Raw genomic sequence first — 19,098 nt, forward strand, 5'->3', positions numbered from 1 at the left:
GGGGGGCAATGAAATGTTTTCAAAATATCTTAGCAATTCTGTATACAATGAACACACTATTTTTACGATGAGATGCATACTCAAGAGACAACCTACCGTGCGCTGCCTATACAATAAAAAATTGTAATATTTTGACACAGAGAAATAATTTCGCTCGGGCTCATTTCTTAAAAAGTCTTAAGAAACCTCAAATTAAAAAAAATAATGCATATGCTTTTTTTTTTATAACTGAATGGATAGTTTTCATTATGTACATATACTTTTTTCTTAAGAAAATTCTTTAATTTGTTCATATTTAAAGAAGTTTACTTTATTTTCATTGCTTCCTTCCAGGAAGCAATTCCCCGACATATTTTCCGTATGCAAAGTGACCTCAGTGTGACCCATCTCGTAAAAATCCGGTGATCGCAATACGCATGAATGTCCTTAAAATAAACTATTATCTGATTGTACATGTTAAATACATGCTCAATATTCATGCTTTTTGTTGATTGTTGACAAACAGGTGACAATCGTTTATATTTAAACTTCGGCTTCAAAACACGAACTTTAATTACCTGCCATATTTTCACAACAACACTGACCGATTGAAAAAAAAATGACGATTATACGAAATTTATGCGAAAAAATGATAAAATCGTGCACAGAAGACTAGTAAGTTTATGACGTTTGTATGCATTAGTTCAAGAGTTGGAATAACATTATTTTTCACTCGTTTATTATGACTTTAAGATCCCAAATTCTAACTTTCAACAAGATCTTGACTTCGAGGAGAGTATGTTTATCTGAAGCTGAAATGGAGTGAAGGATTTTTTGTTTGTATTTGAAAGATAGTTGAATTTATTTTCTTTCATCAAGGTGGGAACTTGAAAAAATCAAAGAAATTCTAATGTTTCCTTCCATCCACTTGAATACTTAAAAATAAGAATCTCGTCACCTAAAAAAAATAAAATTAAAAATGAATAAATTAAACATATTTAGGATTGGAAAATTTAGGATTCTTACAATATTCTTAATTTGAAAATGAAATTTGATAAGTATATTTATAGACATAAACAATCCCATAATGGCAAAGTGAATTAAGATAGTTTTCAAACCTACATATATTAGAAAGATCCAAGCAGGTATTGAGTACGGGGTTGAAGCATACATTTTATACCTAAAAAAACGCGAACCTGATAGAGCGCATGGCAACTGTGTAATTAGTAAATTACATTGAAACTATGGATTGATACCAATACATTCATGTACTTATAAATGATTGTTTTCTCAATTTTTGGACTGTTATTCGTTTTAAAATAATCGTAATATATATTCAAAAATGTCTATCAATAAAGAACATCGTCCTCCGCTGTAGTGTATAACCGCAGTACATGCATTGATAGATGGGGGAGAAAAGGGGGGGGGGGGGTGAGGGGTCATAACAAGGATTGTAATTTAATATCTAAGTGACTTGACATATCTATGTATTTATTGTTATCTTCATAAAGTCCGTGTAAAACATGAGTGATAAATGTTGTAGAACTAGCAAATAAGCTTTTATAATTTTCTTTTTTTGCTAGTGTAGTATCCGGGGGGTTAGTTTTAGGTCATCAGACAGACCATCAAGAGATGTCCGAAGAACTACCCAGAAACCATCCTCTTCCGGTTGAAACTAATGGCTATATGCAGACGTCTAATATCACCAGAAGAGCAATCGGCCGTTCCTGACTGCAGGAACGACCATCTAAGGTATATATCGATCTTGAGATATACTCGGGATCACAACATTGGCGCTGCGAGCACTTATTTGCGTGGAGCATTGCAATTAAGGGCTCATTTTGTGATTTGAGGCGACGTTCGCTTCGACAGTGTTTCCAGCGGAAAAGGATTCGGGGGAAACCTTTGCCGATCGTTTTTTGTTGTGTAATACTCTGGTAGAGAATATTACATAACATTTCAGGGGTTTTGCAGCGCGGTAGAACACCTGATTTTTGCGTATTATTGAGTATTTTTTATGTTTTTGCCGTGCAGGTAGTGTACGGCAAAAAATAGTAAGACGGGAGGGGAAAGGTGATTTGGTTTATTCCAGCGCGGGAATAAGTCATTTCAGGCACTCGTGGAGTATTTTGGAGGAATACTTCACGGTTGTTTTAGGAGAAAGGATTGTGCAAGTAGACGTCAGGTTACCTTGCTGACCCTGAAGGGACAGCTGGGTACCAGTCACCGGTAACTGCAGACCAGAAGGACGGGTTACCAGTCGACAAGTTATTGTTTTGTTTACTTCTGATAACCGCAGACCAGAAGGACGGGTTACCAGTCGTATTGTTATAGTTATTGTTTTGTTTACTTCTGATAACCGCAGACCAGAAGGACGGATTACCAGTCGTATTGTTATTGTTATTGTTTTGTTTACTTTTGTTAACCGCAGACCAGAAGGACGGGTTACCCGAAGCAGTAGTATTTCTGTTATTAAATAAATAAATTGTGGTATTGAGTGTGTTGTTTGTTGTTGTTTATTCTTTAAATAAATAAACTTTGTTATAAATTGTTGTTCAGTGATTTACAGTTACAAATGTCGGTTGTAAACCTAAACACTTGTAGCTTTCAAGAGTTACTCCAGCTCCCAGGTATAGGCATAAAAACTGGGGAGCAAATAATGGACATTAGGGAGAGCAAGGGCTTTGTGACCGAGTCAGACTTGTCCACTATCTCCCACCTACGAGTAACAAGGGGGCTCTTATCCAGGCTGGACTTCAGCCCAAATGGAGGTGGCCAAAATATTTGGCCACCACCTCAGGCCCAAGGCAGGCATGGTGAGATGTTAGACATGGGACACATTGCCCCACAGGGCACACCATCCCAAGTACAAGGCCAAGCTGCATTTAGGCAAGAAGCATGGCACCAGGGGCAAAGTCCGGGGCCCTTGGAAGGGCCCAGCCAGATGGACTCTGCTTCCTTGAATATAGTTCAAACCCCGGGGATGCTAATGCTAGACCTGAACCCACAGGGAATTGGGATGGGGGCTACAGGGAACACTTACAGAAAAAAGAGTGGAGTCACCATGATATTGGTGACTCAAACCAAGGTAGTCCCTCTCACCACATGTACAGGGGTAGTATTGGGAACAAGCCGTTTTGGCCAGGTAAAGACAGTGCGTGGGACAAACTTACCCCGAACTATTGGGGCACACCTTCACACCCCATTGGTCACGCAAGCAACTATGCAGGTCAGCTTACACTGGTGGGGGACAGTACGAGATGGCCTGCAGTAAGTATGGCAAGGGGCAAGACAATAGGGGTGCGGACACAAGGCAGACCCCATCTTATGACAATGGGGATTGGCAACCCAAGAACCAGTATAATCAAGGGTATACAGCTGTGCTCCCACAAAGGGTCACCGCAGGGGTGGGCTATGGACAACAGGCCTACCCAGTACCAAATAATGAGGATAGGCCTATAGAAAACACAAGGGGACATGACAACAGGGGTGGGGCACGAGGAACTTTAGGTGGCATCTCTAAAGTTACCAATGCCCCAAAAAATATTAAGTATGACGGGACGGGCAACTGGCAGGCCTTTTTCACAAAATTTGCAAGGTATGCGGAAGTTTGTGAATGGGGTCCCCAGGAATGCAAGGACCAACTTTGCTGGTGTCTTGAGGGAAAAGCCAGTGAATATTATGCCCTCATAACAGAAAGAGACAGGGAGGTGAGTTATAGGGAGCTTGTGGAGAAGCTTCACAAGCGGTTTGGTTTCAAGGCGCCCCCTGAGACTGTCCAGGTCCAGTTTAACAATGCCCGGCAAGCCCCTGAGGAGTCTCTCGAGGACTGGGCTGATCGGGTGTTGTCCTTGTCCACCAGGGCATTTAGAAACCTCCCTGACGATTACATGTACGAGCAAGCCGTAATGCGACTGTGCCAGGGCATTGAAAACAAACAGTTGGGAGTGCAAATCTCTAACCTTCAGCCCCAAAGTATTGAGGAGGCCATAGATAAAATACGGCTTTTCCAACATAACACACAGGCAATATATGGTAAGCCAAATAGGCGTGAGGTTAGACAGGTAACTGATGGGCAATATGGAGACCACCATGAGGCCTTCCGTGAGTATCAGGGGCCCCATGTAAGGGATACCATGGCCCTTGAGAGGGCCCCAGTCAGTACATGGAAAATGGAGTTAGAAAAGTGTCAAGTCCATGAAAAATTAGACGACATGATGGACCAATTCAAGCAACTCCTCACAAGCCCTATTGCAGGAAGCTGCCTACCTGGCAGACAGACAGGGACAGAAAGTTGCCACCACTGTGGGGGAAGGGGCCATTCCAAAATGGAATGCCCAAATGGAGGTAAATCCGTCTCAGGGTGTCCCTCCACTGATAGAGACCCTCCATGGGAGGGAGTGTGCTACCATTGTCTTAAGCCTGGACATGTTAAGAAGGACTGTCTGGATTTACAGGAGAGGGATAGAACTGTTACCTCCATAATTCAGTCAAGCAGAACAGCAACAAATCCATTAAACTTAAACGGGACTACTCAGGAGGCCGGAGTGAGTCCCCGCAAATGAAGTTAGGCCTCTCAGTAGTTGAGTCTGTACCCCAAGGCAGAGTAGCGGAGGTAGCTATAGTTGGCCCAGAGGTAGGTGCCAGGGACAGAGAGGGGAACAGAGAACCCAGAGTCATGGTTAAGGTTAGAGCTGAGAGTAAGTCAGAGCAATGCTCCAATTCTGACAAAGAGGTGTTAAAATGTCTCTGGAACATATTGGGACATGGTGCACCGGAGTTGGACCACAGCCTTCTCCCAGGTGGGTATTTGTTGGTTGAGGAAATCCTTAAAAGGGACCCAGGCTTTGACGGGTACTCCTTACCTGATATTCATAAACTGATCAAGGTTGATGTGGACAGGAGGTTCACTTTATAAAGGACTCTGACAGTGGTTGTTGGAAAATAAGGACCAACCAGGGGTATTCCTTGATGGTGGATACCCCAGCCATACCGTTAGTAGAGAAATGTGAGGTGCCCCAAGGCAACTTAGTTACTGCAGCATTGCTCACAGGCGACAAGGAGGGTTCAGTAGCCAATATTATGAGGAAACCCATAGGAGCTATTTTGGCAGTTGAGAATCACAGTAGCATTCAAAAGGTTGCTGCCACAACAGAGACAACTTTGGCAAGTGATGAGGAGGCCCAAGAAAGTTGGGACTCCACCTCAGACAGTGAGGCACATACCACTTTGGTAGAAGGGGCCAGTGATGAGAAAATAGTCACAGTGTTTCCTACTCCTGTTGTTGACGAAGGATTGACTGACAATACTGAAAACAGTCATACATCACTCACTTTCGAGGACCCTTCCTCAACGGAAGAAACTGACAGAAAAGCAGCAACAGAAAGCAACAGTGTGCTCAACAATAAAAAAGTTATAACTTTCAAATCTCCTGTCAACCAGGAATATGTATACATTAATCCAGAAAGCCCCGATTTGGGATTGGGGCTACTTTTCAAAACAGATAATGTTGGCACTAGGAATTTCAATCAGCAGCAGCCGCCACCAGTAGACAGTGGAACGTCAGTCTTGTGTGTGAGCACAGTTAGATCGGGTCCCAACAGAAGACAGTGGGACCCTGGAATTCCTTATCTAAACAAAGGTATAAATACAGTGCAAGTGAGGAAAAATGAGAACAGGCTCTTCACGACAGAGAATGGATCAGTACAACCTCCTGGGTCCAACTATATACTGGACATGCAACCACTAAATGGACCGGTTCTAGTTTGTATAAAGACGGGGAAGAGTTGGCATACGATCCAGACAAGAACAATTCACAGTTGTCTGGCTTCCCAATTTGTTGGGAACCCATTGTAGTATCTTTTAGTTAATCAGTAGACCCATGGATACAAAGGGTCCGTTTTGGGGGGATAGGTTTTTACACTTTTTAAAAAATTGTTAGGGGGATAGGGTATATACTTTTTTAAATGGATGCATATTTTCTCTAAATTTGGTATTATTTCCGTATTTTATTGATTTTGGGCGACAATCACAGGGCCCCCCTCAGTAGAGGGGGCCTTATTAATAAAACTGGGGGGAGTGTAGTATCCGGGGGGTTAGTTTTAGGTCATCAGACAGACCATCAAGAGATGTCCGAAGAACTACCCAGAAACCATCCTCTTCCGGTTGAAACTAATGGCTATATGCAGACGTCTAATATCACCAGAAGAGCAATCGGCCGTTCCTGACTGCAGGAACGACCATCTAAGGTATATATCGATCTTGAGATATACTCGGGATCACAACACTGAGTATTTAGTACACAGTTAGTACAAGCACCGTGACACGACGTACCGATCCCTCTCCCTATCCGGGCTCCGTGTATATATATAGTGCTGTGCTAGCGTACTCACTTCTATGTTTTTATGGTCAAATATTTGGACTATTGGAAGTTAAGTTAAAGGAAAAAAAGTCAAATGTACTGGAAAATACGATTATTTCAGGAATTTAAATTTTCAGTTACTTATGATTGGGACAATATAACATAAATACATGTATTCTAATGATCCAATGACACTTATGTTTCTTTAAGATAATGTAATGTTGTTGATTTTTACAAATTGTCGACAGGTCAAATCACTACGATTTGACTTACGACTGCCTGTTAATACTCGTAAGTTTACGATCAAATTTGCGATAAAATTCTACTTACGATTGTTTATGAAACGGTCAAAAACTTACGATTTGACTTACGACCGACGTACGATCTAAGATTGTCGTACGATTCTTTGTGAAACGATGGCCAGGATCCCTGGCTACCATCTACTCAATACCTAATACATACCTCTGGGCCAAACCCCAAATCATGTGCAAATATTTTCATTGGGAAATAAAATTAGTGTAACCATATTGGAGATAATTGCCTCTGTCATGCAAATGGCGAGATCTTTTCTTTGACAAGTCAAAGGGATAGGGCGTCACTATGTTTAAAAGTGGACGTATTAAACGGGGGTAGAGATAAAAAAAAAAAAAAAAAAAAAAAAAAATGTTTTAACCCCGCCGCATTTTTGCGCCTGTCCCAAGTCAGGAGCCACTGGCCTTTGTAAGTCTTGTATGATTTCTAATTCTAGTTTCTTGTGTATAATTCGGAGTTTAGTATGACGTCCTTTATCACTGAACTAGTATACATATTTTTTATGGGGCCAGTTGAAGAACTCCTCCGGTTGCGGGAGTTTCTCGCTGCATTGAAGACCCATATTGGTGGCCTTCAGCTGTTGTCTGCTCTATGGTCGGGTTGTTGTCTCCTTGACACATTTCCCATTTCCATTCTCAATTTTATGATAATTGTTAAATCGGGCCCTTGGCAGCAATTCAGTGTTCTTTTTGAACGAGCTTTTTTTTTAATTGTCTTGTTCTATAGCACTGAGAAACCAGCCCCTGGACCACCTCGTACAGAAATATTAGCTTCTAGCTTGAGCGTCTTGTCTGTTTGTCTTGTAGTTTCAGTTTGCATGGTGAGCGCGTGTTAGAGACGTAACCAACTTCTCTGGATTTGTCTCCTGTTATGAATATCGCAGGGGTGGTCGCTGTATTCTTTCAAGCTTATTGGTGTTTGTAGATGTGTACTAGTCCCATACTATTGACCATATGATATCCCATTATTGACTTGACCATTGAAGTATATGCGGTTTTCTTGCAATCCGATAAACAATATCTCAAATTTCTTATCAGGAATCCTAGTGTTAATTTGCCTTCTTTGCTACGTTGTAAATATTGGTAGTCCATTTTAGGTCCTCGATTAGTTTTCTGATTCCTTTAGATTTTATTACAAAATAGTGTATATTCAATACAGTTTTGATATATAGTATACATTAAATAAGTGACTCCTTTAAAATAATTTTTCACTTCAGTTTGTTTTGTAAAGTACAAATATGATATGATAAAACATTCAGTGTTATCTTCATTACTCATGCAGGAGCAAAATATATAAAGATTGTTCTTTCATTTACTTCTTGTTACATTCTTTTCTGAAATTTTCATATTGAGATTATAATATTAAGGAATAAAGGGTGTCAAACCTTTCTCCCATTATACATTTAGTCAAAAATTTGCGGCCCATGACAATATTAGTATAAATTTTCAAGCCCCGTCTTATATTTCATGTATTTAGTCTTATTTTGATCCGGTTAAATATTGAGTAGAAATTTCTGCGAAGTGACAGTAATATGTTTGCGAAGTTGACGAGGAAGCCCGTTCCAGCGACACATCTATATATACCTTTATAATACAGAAAGTGACAAACCCCATCCAAGGCCAGTTGGGTGACCAGTACATTCGTAAACAAACGTGTTTATTTGGGGTCACCTCTATATATAGCTGAGTCCCTGGTATACATGCCATGTAAACAAACAACTGCATTTATCTATTTGTTTTCTTTTATATGTATGTGGTGTACAGAATTGATTTAAATTACTTTGGTATATATTCCATATGGCGGTGCACATACTTACAGGAGGCTTATACACATAAGAAGAGCTCTATACCGAGCGCCATCTGTCGTCATAATGATCGTTAGCATAATACAACGATAACATTTCACACATTGACATAAATTAAACGAATCGACAACTTACAAATCATCAATATACACATTGACAATTTACAAATCGGCAAGTTACAAAACATCAATATACAAATTGACAATTTACGAATCGACATGATACGATCATCAATATACAAATAGACCATTTAGAAATCGACATTTAACGAATCGACAAGTTACAAAACATCAATATACATGAAAAATCACACAGTTACAAGTTACAAATTGACAAGTCACGAATTAAGAATTTTGACCCCGTTGGCTTTCCATAGTACATGATATAAGATAATTTGCATAGATTTTCAAAAGGCTTTTGATATGATATGTAAACACGGATTATTATAGAAAATGGTTAATTTTGGTATTAAAGGAAATTTGCTAGCTTATGTCAATAATTATTTAACATCACGAACACTACAAGTTAAAATAAATAATACTTTTTTCAGAAACTTATTTTGTTGAAAATGGTACCCCACAAGGGAGTTGTATAAGTCCCACTTTATTTAATATTATGGTTAATGATTTATCAACATGTTTACAAGACTGTGAGATTTCACAATTTGCAGATGACGGTGCTATATGGAAATCAGGTTCGTGTATTAAGTTCTTACAGAAGAAAATCCAACCAGACTTGGATAATATTTGTAAATGGTGCTCTACATGGGGCTTTAAAATTTCTCCAAGTAAAACTGTTGCTATGATATTTACAAGAAGAAACAATATAAATATATCTTTAAAACTTGGTAATCACACATTAGAAATAGTTAAAGAAATTAAATTTTTAGGATTAATTTTTGACAGAAATTTAACTTGGCAAAAACATATCCAAAGTTTACAAACAAAGTGTCTAAAAGTTATTAACTGTATGAGAGTTCTTACAGGAACAAGATGGGGCGCAACCAGCAATACCCTTAGAACTATTTATATTTCCTTGATTAGATCAAAACTTGATTATGGATGTGAAATTTATAATTCAGCTTCTTTTAGTACTAAAAAATGTCTAGATAAAATTCAAAATCAGGCATTACGTATATGTACTGGTTCAATGAGATCAGCTTCCTTGAAAGCTTTGCAAGTTGAAATGGGAGATCCACCTTTAGAAATAAGAAGACAAAGTCTAATAGCAAAAGCTTTTTTAAATATGACTAGTTTTGATAACTCACACCCGGCTAAAGCCGCGGTAAATGACACTTTCATTTTTGATTATTACTCCAAAAACGTTAAACGAAAACCCTTTTCAATAACAGCAAGAGATTTTCTAGCTCAAAACAAATTTTCTACTGAATATATTTATAGATATTCAGAATGTCCATGTCCACCATGGCATATCGAAAAATCATTAGTTAAAACACAACTTCAGGATAAAATAAGTAAAAAGGATCTGCCACATTTAATTAAAAGTGAGGCCGAAATATTAATCGACTCAGAATATTCAAAACATTTGCAAATATTTACAGATGGATCTAAAGACCCACATGGTAATACAAGTTGTGCATATGTTGTTCCAGAACTTAAAATAAAAAAAGGTTTTAAGCTACCAAACTATATTTCTATATTTATGTCAGAATTAATGGCAATATTTGTAAGTCTTTTATGGCTAGAAGATTTTAAACCTATTAAAACCGTAATTTTTGTAGATTCTTTGTCAGCTCTTCAAGCCATCAGAGCTCCTATTTTTAAAGTAAAGAATCAAATTTTATACGATATTCATTTAATTGTGACTTCACTTAAAAAGGGTGGATCAGAAATTATATTTGAATGGATACCAAGTCATGTCGGAGTAATGGGCAACGAAAGTGCAGATTTACAAGCAAAAAACGCACTTAATTTAGACAACTGCATAGATTTTATACCTCTCTTTAAAGAAGACATTAAAACTGTCTGTAAAAATTTTCTGAAAAATTCATGGCAAAAAGATTGGGAAACAAACAAAGATAGGTCATTATTTAAAATTATTGATAAAATAAATTTTCAAATTAATATTCCAAATTTAACAAGAGAGAAAGAAATATTACTCTTCAAATTAAGAACAGGATACATTGGACTAAATAAGCACCTGAATAAAATTGGAGTAGTTACCTCAAATCTATGTATAAACTGCAACCAGATCGAAAGTGTAGAGCATTGTTAAATTGTAAATTATTCAATTTAGAAAGAAAAATTTTATTTGAAAAACTAAAAAAGTTAAATGTTACTGATTTTTCACTTAAAAATTTACCAAAAGGTTATAATTTTGCTCCCATTTATGAATATGTGCTGAGTACGAAAAGACTACATTATGTCAACAATACGTAGCAATTTTTTTTTTTAGATTTTATCAGTTTTTATCTGAACTAAATTCAAATGCTGTATTTTGTTTTACGTTTTACATATAATTCATATAAAAAATAGGGGTCTACCTATATTAGGGAGAATTCATTTTCTGCCCCAGGAAAAAAAAAAATTGTTAAATTTGTTAATGAATACTTTTAATAGTTAAAGACATATCATGCTATATTCACCTACATCAAAACACCAGGATAGCTACCTTCACTATATAGAAAGAAATACACAAAAGAAACTCTTTGCCTAAGATAAGGAACAGTACTCAATAAGAGAGCGATATCTTTAATTTTTCAACTCGACCTCGATTAAGAATTCACTACTTACGTAGCTACAGAATTAATTTTCAATACATTCATTTTCATATTTAAGCTGCTAAATTTATTACACTTTTTTTTTTAATATTCAAGTATTAATTCATGTTAAGTCATCGACACAACATATAGACAAGTAGATTAGCGGTGCCAACCAGTGGTCACCCCCTGACATGGTAGTCGTGATATACAGGGTATGAAATTATGTTAAATATTTAACCAGATTGTCGTGTATGTAGCTTGTTTAACAATGGCGTCAGCACAAGTACATCGAATGTACTTACGGGAAAAACAAGCAAGTACAATTCAAACTGGAATCCTTGAGCATCCTAGTAAATTAATATAAAAGTATAAAGTCCCGTATTTTATTATAGAAATAAGTTAATTTATTTTTCTTTATATATATATATACATATATATACAATTTGGCTTTTTGGGGGGGGGGGGGGGGGGGTATATCATGAAACAGTTTTTTGCATTTCGGGATCTAGACAGTGGCATGTCCTCTGCCTGACTGATCACCTGTCAAGAATTGCGCTAATATCAACGTACCTTTTTGCGGTACGGCCGAATCTTTGTGACGTCGCGTAATTGTTATACTTTATGTTGTATTGAATAGAAACGTATAATGGCAGACGTAGTTATATCTTTATCGCCTTAGACTTAGTTAACTTACGATCAAATACACAACGCAACGCAATAATCTACATTGGTGCCGTGACTTCAAACGGAGAGAATGGACATCAGCCGACTAAAATCCTTGAGAGCGGGGAACAAAGCAGCAGTAACAAAAGTTTTTAAAAAACTGGAGGAAGCCATCGGAGATTCAGAAATAGACACGGAGGAAGTATCAACATTGCTCGAAGCAATTGAGAAGAAAAAGAAGACGTTAGCCTCTATAGACGAACAGATATTAAATGCAGTCGAATCAGAAGATATAACAAATGAAATTCTTGAAACAGATGAGTATTATTTAGATTTAGAGGGTAAAATTCGAAAATTTAAAAAGTTCTTAAAACCCGTACCAAAAGCAGCATCTTCGATACTAGATTCAAGCGCACCAGAGTTTGTTCCGTACACAAACCCATTTACTCACACAAGTCAGCAATTATCTCAGTCAAGTTCGACCTCAAGTAATAACCATCGCCTACCAAAGCTATCTCTTCCCAATTTTAATGGAGACATTTTACAATGGCAATATTTCTGGGATTCATACGAGACCACGATTCATCACAATCACACATTAACTGACATTCAGAAATTTTCGTACTTGAACTCATTGCTTCAATTTGAAGCTGCAAACGTAATTTCAGGATTGACCATGACAAATCCAAACTACCACAAAGCAATTGAATTATTGAGAAACCGCTATGGGCAACCACATAAAATCATTAATGCATATATGAGAGCACTACTTGATATACCCGCACCACATGATACATTAGAAAGTTTGAGAACATTTCATGACAAATCGGAAGCCTACATACGGGGTCTAGAGTCTCTCGGACAATGTCAGGAAATGTACGGATCGTTATTGATACCAGTAATTCTCGGGAAGATACCGCATGAAGTACGAAAAAATATAACACGAGAAAACGGGAGCGACAGTTGGAATATTCAATCGCTTAGAAACGCGATAGGTAAAGAGATTTCTATTCAAGAGTCCGGATACGGAGATTATACCCAGACGTATTCAACCGCAACACCTAGCGCAAATTTCATAACAGGCGTTAAACGAGTAACTACAGATAAAACCCGTCCGATAAACACAACAGACAAATCATTCAACTCGAATCGGAAGAAACAATGCACATATTGTGACGGAAACCACTGGCCTAACGAATGTAAAGATGTCATAGATCACGATAAAAGAGTAGCCATTATAAAAGAAAAGAGGTTATGCTTTAATTGTTTAGGTAAGCATAAAATAGCCGATTGCAAATCCAAGAATACGTGTAAGTGTTGCCACCGGAAGCATCACTCTTCATTATGTAAACAGAACTCGTACTCAAATAAACATCATATTGAAACTGAACAATCACAAAGTAAAGTAGACACAGAAACTTCTATGTTGTATACCGCTAGCGAAGAAAGGTCCACTGTTTTACTGAAAACCGCATTCAGTCCAGTCGTTCACAAAAATACATGTATAGATGCAAGAATACTCTTTGACGAGGGAGCTCAGCGCTCATTTATAACAGAAGAACTAGCAGCTAAATTGGACATTAAAAAAGAAGGTTCTGAAACATTAAGTATAGCTACATTTGGAAGTACTACAAAAAAGGTGAGAAATCTTGACAAAACAACAATTAATCTTAAGTCTACCGAAGGAGAATTAATCCCTATTAAAGTTTTAATTGTACCAACCATTGCTTCACCACTTCAAACTCACAACATAGGAATCACGCAGAAGTTTTCATATTTACGTGGTCTACAATTAGCACACCCAGTCATGGATGGAGAGCAATTTGAAATATCCTTATTAATTGGAGGTGATTTCTACTGGGACATAGTTCAAGACAAAATAGTGCGCGGAAACGGTCCAACCGCAGTTAGCTCGAAAATTGGATATTTACTTTCCGGTCCTGTCCCTACGCGAAACAGTAATGCATCTTTCTCAATGATGAATATACTAGTATGTCACAAACAAGAAGAGTGCGATCTTGAAAAATTTTGGCAGCTTGAATCGTTGGGAATTGACGCTAAAGAACAAAATGATCCAGACCTAGCTGAATCAATTGAAAATTACTTACAAACCTCCATTACGAAGAAAAATAATAAGTATGTTACGAAATTACCATGGAGAGAGAATGCGCCAGAACTACCGACAAATGAAGACATCGCAAAACGCAGAACGGAAAGCGTTATTCGTCGCCTTAAGAAGGATCCCGAGATGTTCCGAAAGTATGGTGAGATAATTACAGACCAAGAACAAAGAGGATTCATTGAAAAGGTATGTGATGAAAGTACATGCACAAACAAGGTTCATTACATTCCGCATCATCCCGTAAAAAAGGATTCAGTCACCACCCCGATACGCATAGTATATAACTGTAGCTGTAGAGCGAACGACAGTAGTCCTTGTCTTAACGATTGCCTAGCAACATATCCACCAATAATGACTGATTTGACGGAGATATTAGTACGCTTTAGAATGTATAAATATGCAGTTACAGCGGATATTGAAAAAGCATTTTTGCATATTAAATTAGATGTGGATGACAGAGATGGTCACAAGATTTTATTGGTTAGAGAATCCCATGGACACAGAAAGCCGTTTAATTACTTACCGGTTTAAAGTTGTACTTTTCGGCGCCACCTGTTCGCCATTCATGTTAAGCGCCACGCTAATGAAACATTTTAGAGACAATCCGTCAACTACATCAACAGAATTACAGAGAAATGTATACGTGGATAACGTTCTGACCAGTTTTACAGATAAACAGTCACTTTTGAAATTCTACACGGAGTCAAGAAAATTATTGTCAGAGGCAGGATTCAACTTACGGTCTTGGAATTCTAATAGTACGGAATTACAGAACGTTGCAGGACGAGACCAGATCGGCGACAATGACGACATAGTCAAAATTTTAGGCATGAGATGGGATAGGGAATCCGACGATTTGAAATTTCAACAGATTGAATTTATGGAAAAAGACAAAATGATAACAAAGCGTGAGGTTTTGCGCACATCGTCTAGAATTTTCGACCCCCTAGGATTAATCACGCCAATTACGGTGAAAGCTAAGCTGTTTATGCAGACTTTATGGAAGGCAAAGTTGGATTGGGATGAATGTTTGTCCGACGAACTGAGAAGTAAATGGCAGGTAATAGCTTTAGATATCGAGGAGGCTACCAAAATAGTATTTCCACGAATGTTAACGGAAGGAGTAATTAACGAGAAAACGTCGCTACATATTTCCACAGACGCCAGTCAGTTAGCATACGGAGCTTGTGCTTACTTAGTTACATCAAATTCATCGTTCATCGTCATGGCTAAAAACAGAGTAGTACCCGTGAAACCGATTTCATTACCACGTTTAGAACTTATGGGCGCGCTTATCGGCGCCAGATTAGCAAAGCATCTTCTTAAAGTCATAACAACAGAACATGTGTATATGTGGAGCGATAGTCAAATTGTTTTGAGTTGGATTAAATCGTCAAAAAACTTAAAACCGTTCGTAGCAAATCGACTTAAAGAAATAAGAAAATTAACAGAGAATGCTGAATGGAATTATTGTCCAACAGATGACAATCCAGCTGATTACCTAACTCGCGGAATTTACGCTAAACAACTTTATAACAACAGCTTATGGATGAACGGTCCACAATGGATTTTAAATCGTGAGAATTGGCCGACATGGACGAGGAAAATTGAAGAATGCAGCACGATGATAACTGTTAGCGATGAAAAAACAGACGATAAAAGTACAAATGCTTTAACACAGACAATTTCATGTATAGATATACAACGATACAGCTCTTTAGAAAAAGCAATTAGAGTAACAGCATACGTCAGAATATACGGAATTCAAAAGATAAACGGTCAATCGGATTTATCAGTGTTGAGGAGCGATGTAAAGCATTAAAAGTTCTAATAATGACAGTACAACAGGAAACTTTTAAGGATGAAATTGAAAGCTTGAATTCATCTTCACAGAAAAAAGCACCGTGGTTTGGAGGCTTTTGGGAACGCCTAATTGGACTCACGAAAAAGTCAATTAAAGCAATACTAGGAAAGTCATGTGTCACTACGGAAATGTTGAATACAATTGTAATCGAAATCGAGGGAACTCTAAACAATCGTCCGATAACTCACTTTTCTACTGATATTAAAGATCCCGAACCGCTGACGCCAGCGCACCTTTTATATGGTCGTCGACTTGACAACCAATCGGAACAGAATATTGACAGTGCTACTTCCGAAGATTTGCACGTGAAACTCAATAAAAATTTACAGAGAAATAATGAACTAATCAACCATTTTCGCTCAAGATGGAAACACGAATATCTGACGTCACTCCGTGAATTTCACCGTACATCTGGAAGAAACGAACAAACAATACAAATAGGTGACATTGTACAAGTACACAATGACACAAATCGAATAATGTGGAAATTAGCAGTTGTACAAGATTTAGTTCGTGGAAAGGATGGACTCATTCGATCAGCTGTTATCAAGACCGACACAGGAATTACCAACCGTCCGATTGTGAAGCTCTATCCGTTGGAAATACGCAGTACACATGATGACAGTGAATGAACTTTTCTGCCCTGGAGAACTTTCTGCCCTGGAGAACTGTCTGCCCTGGAGAAATTAGTGGATGTATAGACTGTTCAATTAACTACGGTTATTATATAGACTTGTGAAAAAGTTAAATTATTCAGACGTGAACAGTTAAAAAACTATTGAGAGACTTTAACTATGATTTTATTTCATTTTATGTCACAATTTACGAATTTTTCATATTGTATTTCAAATTTAAGTTAAATATCATTTTCTGCGGCCCCAGAATGTCAAGAATTGCGCTAATATCAACGTACCTTTTTGCGGTACGGCCGAATCTTTGTGACGTCGCGTAATTGTTATACTTTATGTTGTATTGAATAGAAACGTATAATGGCAGACGTAGTTATATCTTTATCGCCTTAGACTTAGTTAACTTACGATCAAATACACAACGCAACGCAATAATCTACATCACCAGACAGAGAACAGGTCAATGTCTGGTTCCAGTTTGCAATTAACCTACACTACCATGGTTAGTACCTCCGTGGGATAGTGCGTATACACGATTCTCACGGGACCACTGGCTCGGGCAACTGATCAAAACTTAAGTCGTATATTTCATAAGCAAATAAGTAACACCTGATTAAAAACAACAAATGAGCGACACACTAGGTTCTTGTCAAACTCACAACAAAAGTCATAAAAAAAAAACATTAAGTAAATTCTTTTTTTTTTTTGAAAAAAAAAAGATTAGGAACATATAGGGCGCAATTTCCAGTAGGAAAGCCGTCCTTAAAAAGCCCACAGAAGAAGAAGATAAGATAATTTGCACATCATATAAGACCATTTGCACATCATATAAGATAATTTGCACATCATATAATATAATTTGCACATCGGATAATGTCAAATTGTCATCATATAAAGGTGATTGCATATCGTATAAAGGTGATTGCACATCACATAATGCCGTATCTACATCGTATAAGGAAAGCATCACATACTATAAGGACTCAATCACATACCATAATGGAGAAAGCATATCATATAATGAATTGTGGACATCATATAAAGATGTTTGCTCCTCATATAAATGTGTTTGGACAGCATATAAGGACAAGTTCACATCATATAATGACAAGTGTACATCATATAAGGACTAGTTCACATCACATAATGACAAGTTTACATCATATAAGGCCAAGTGCACATCATATAAGGGTAAAATGACATCATATAATGGCAAATGAACATCATATAATGAGAAATATCATATAAGGACTAGTTCACATCACATAGTGACAAGTTTACATCATATAAGGCCAAGTGCACATCATATAAGGGTAAAATGACATCATATAATGGCAAATGAACATCATATAATGAGAAATATCATAATAAGACAGTGTCGGCGTTCCATACAGTACTATTCTTACATACATATGTACAGCAAACTAATGACGCAGTACTATTCTCACGTACATATGTACAGCAAACTAATGACGCAGTACTATTCTCACGTACATATGTACAGCAAACTAATGACGCAGTAATATTCTCACGTACATATGTATCGTATGTACAGCAAACTAATGACGCAGTACTATTCTCACGTACATATGTACAGCAAACTAATAGCGCAGTACTATTCTCACGTACATATGTACAGCAAAATTATGACGCAGTACTAATCTTACGTACATATGTACAGCAAACTAATGACGCAGTACTATTCTCACGTACATATGTACAGCAAACAGTCTTGCTGATCATTTTTGTGATTTAAAGTGTTTATTTTTCTATTATAATCTAAATCATATGAGGCATACCAGAAAAAAATGGTTCTCTCTAAAGTATGATAGTTTTCATGATAATAGGCAAAAATGAAGAAGAAAAAATGTGTCATTTATGAGCCATAAATCCTATAAGATTTTGTCTTACAGTTTTGACATATATTGACAATTGGCATGGCTCATTATTCTGAACATATTTGTTCCTTTCAGATTTTCTCTGTTTATAAATATTCAAAAAATAATAGACAAAACTTTCATTTTACCCTGATGTTCTATTTTTATCTGTCAGCCATGTTAGTTCTAACTAGATACCTTAATGACCATTTTGGTCATGTCGAATTGACTTATATGTAGATCTTACTTTTCTGAACAACTGTGCTGTTTACAGTTTATCTCTATCTATTATGATAATGTATAAAAACAGCAAAATTTCTTTAAAATTACCAATTCCCAAGCATCTACCCATCAACAGATTGTCTGATGCGTCGGAAGTTTTTTTCTAGCAGATAGATCTTGACCTGGTGAACATTTTTCCCCATGTCAGATTTGCTCTAAATGCTTTAGTTTCAAAGCTAAATGTATAAGCCAAAAACTGCATTTCCCCCTATGTTCTAATTTTATCCATGGCGTTCATTTTGGTTGATAGGTGGGGTCTTCAGATACATTTAAACTAAATACTATAACGATGATTTAGACCAAGTTTGGTTTCATTTGGCCCAATTTTTTCAGAGGAAAAGATTTTTGTAATAGTAAACGGACGACGGAAGCCAAGTGATAAGATAAGCTCACTTGGCTCTTTAGGGCCAGGAGAGATAAAAAAAAAAAAAGGGACACTTTGCACACATCTTAGTACCGATTTAAGATTACTCGCAGATTTTC

The 19,098-nt window shown here is 37.3% G+C and overlaps 5 protein-coding genes across 5 annotated transcripts; all 5 read left to right on the forward strand.

Moving 5' to 3' along the window:
• Positions 1 to 1,568: 1,568 nt before the first annotated feature.
• LOC139507011 (uncharacterized) lies at positions 1,569 to 4,952 on the forward strand. The gene has a single exon (XM_071295601.1). It carries the CDS (start codon positions 3,240 to 3,242, stop codon positions 4,542 to 4,544), a length of 1,305 nt encoding a protein of 434 aa, XP_071151702.1. The 5' UTR covers positions 1,569 to 3,239; the 3' UTR covers positions 4,545 to 4,952.
• A 4,119-nt stretch (positions 4,953 to 9,071) lies between these two features.
• On the forward strand, positions 9,072 to 10,691 carry LOC139507007 (uncharacterized). Its single transcript, XM_071295596.1, has one exon. It carries the CDS (start codon positions 9,072 to 9,074, stop codon positions 10,689 to 10,691), a length of 1,620 nt encoding a protein of 539 aa, XP_071151697.1.
• Positions 10,692 to 11,932: 1,241 nt separating this feature from the next.
• LOC139507008 (uncharacterized) lies at positions 11,933 to 14,494 on the forward strand. Its single transcript, XM_071295598.1, has one exon. It carries the CDS (start codon positions 11,933 to 11,935, stop codon positions 14,492 to 14,494), a length of 2,562 nt encoding a protein of 853 aa, XP_071151699.1.
• Positions 14,495 to 14,546: 52 nt separating this feature from the next.
• Positions 14,547 to 15,785, forward strand: LOC139507009 (uncharacterized). The gene has a single exon (XM_071295599.1). The coding sequence runs from the start codon at positions 14,547 to 14,549 to the stop codon at positions 15,783 to 15,785; it is 1,239 nt and encodes a 412-aa protein (XP_071151700.1).
• An 11-nt stretch (positions 15,786 to 15,796) lies between these two features.
• On the forward strand, positions 15,797 to 16,459 carry LOC139507010 (uncharacterized). Its single transcript, XM_071295600.1, has one exon. The coding sequence runs from the start codon at positions 15,797 to 15,799 to the stop codon at positions 16,457 to 16,459; it is 663 nt and encodes a 220-aa protein (XP_071151701.1).
• Positions 16,460 to 19,098: the final 2,639 nt, after the last annotated feature.

Source organism: Mytilus edulis, unplaced genomic scaffold (assembly GCF_963676685.1).
Source record: "Mytilus edulis unplaced genomic scaffold, xbMytEdul2.2 SCAFFOLD_1979, whole genome shotgun sequence".
NCBI classification, from domain to species: Eukaryota; Metazoa; Mollusca; class Bivalvia; order Mytilida; family Mytilidae; genus Mytilus; species Mytilus edulis.

Coding starts and splice junctions, on each gene's coding strand:
- LOC139507011 (XM_071295601.1), top strand. CDS start 3,240: ATGGCCTGCAGTAAGTATGGCAAGGGGCAAGACAATAGGGGTGCGGAC.
- LOC139507007 (XM_071295596.1), top strand. CDS start 9,072: ATGGTTAATGATTTATCAACATGTTTACAAGACTGTGAGATTTCACAA.
- LOC139507008 (XM_071295598.1), top strand. CDS start 11,933: ATGGACATCAGCCGACTAAAATCCTTGAGAGCGGGGAACAAAGCAGCA.
- LOC139507009 (XM_071295599.1), top strand. CDS start 14,547: ATGAAACATTTTAGAGACAATCCGTCAACTACATCAACAGAATTACAG.
- LOC139507010 (XM_071295600.1), top strand. CDS start 15,797: ATGACAGTACAACAGGAAACTTTTAAGGATGAAATTGAAAGCTTGAAT.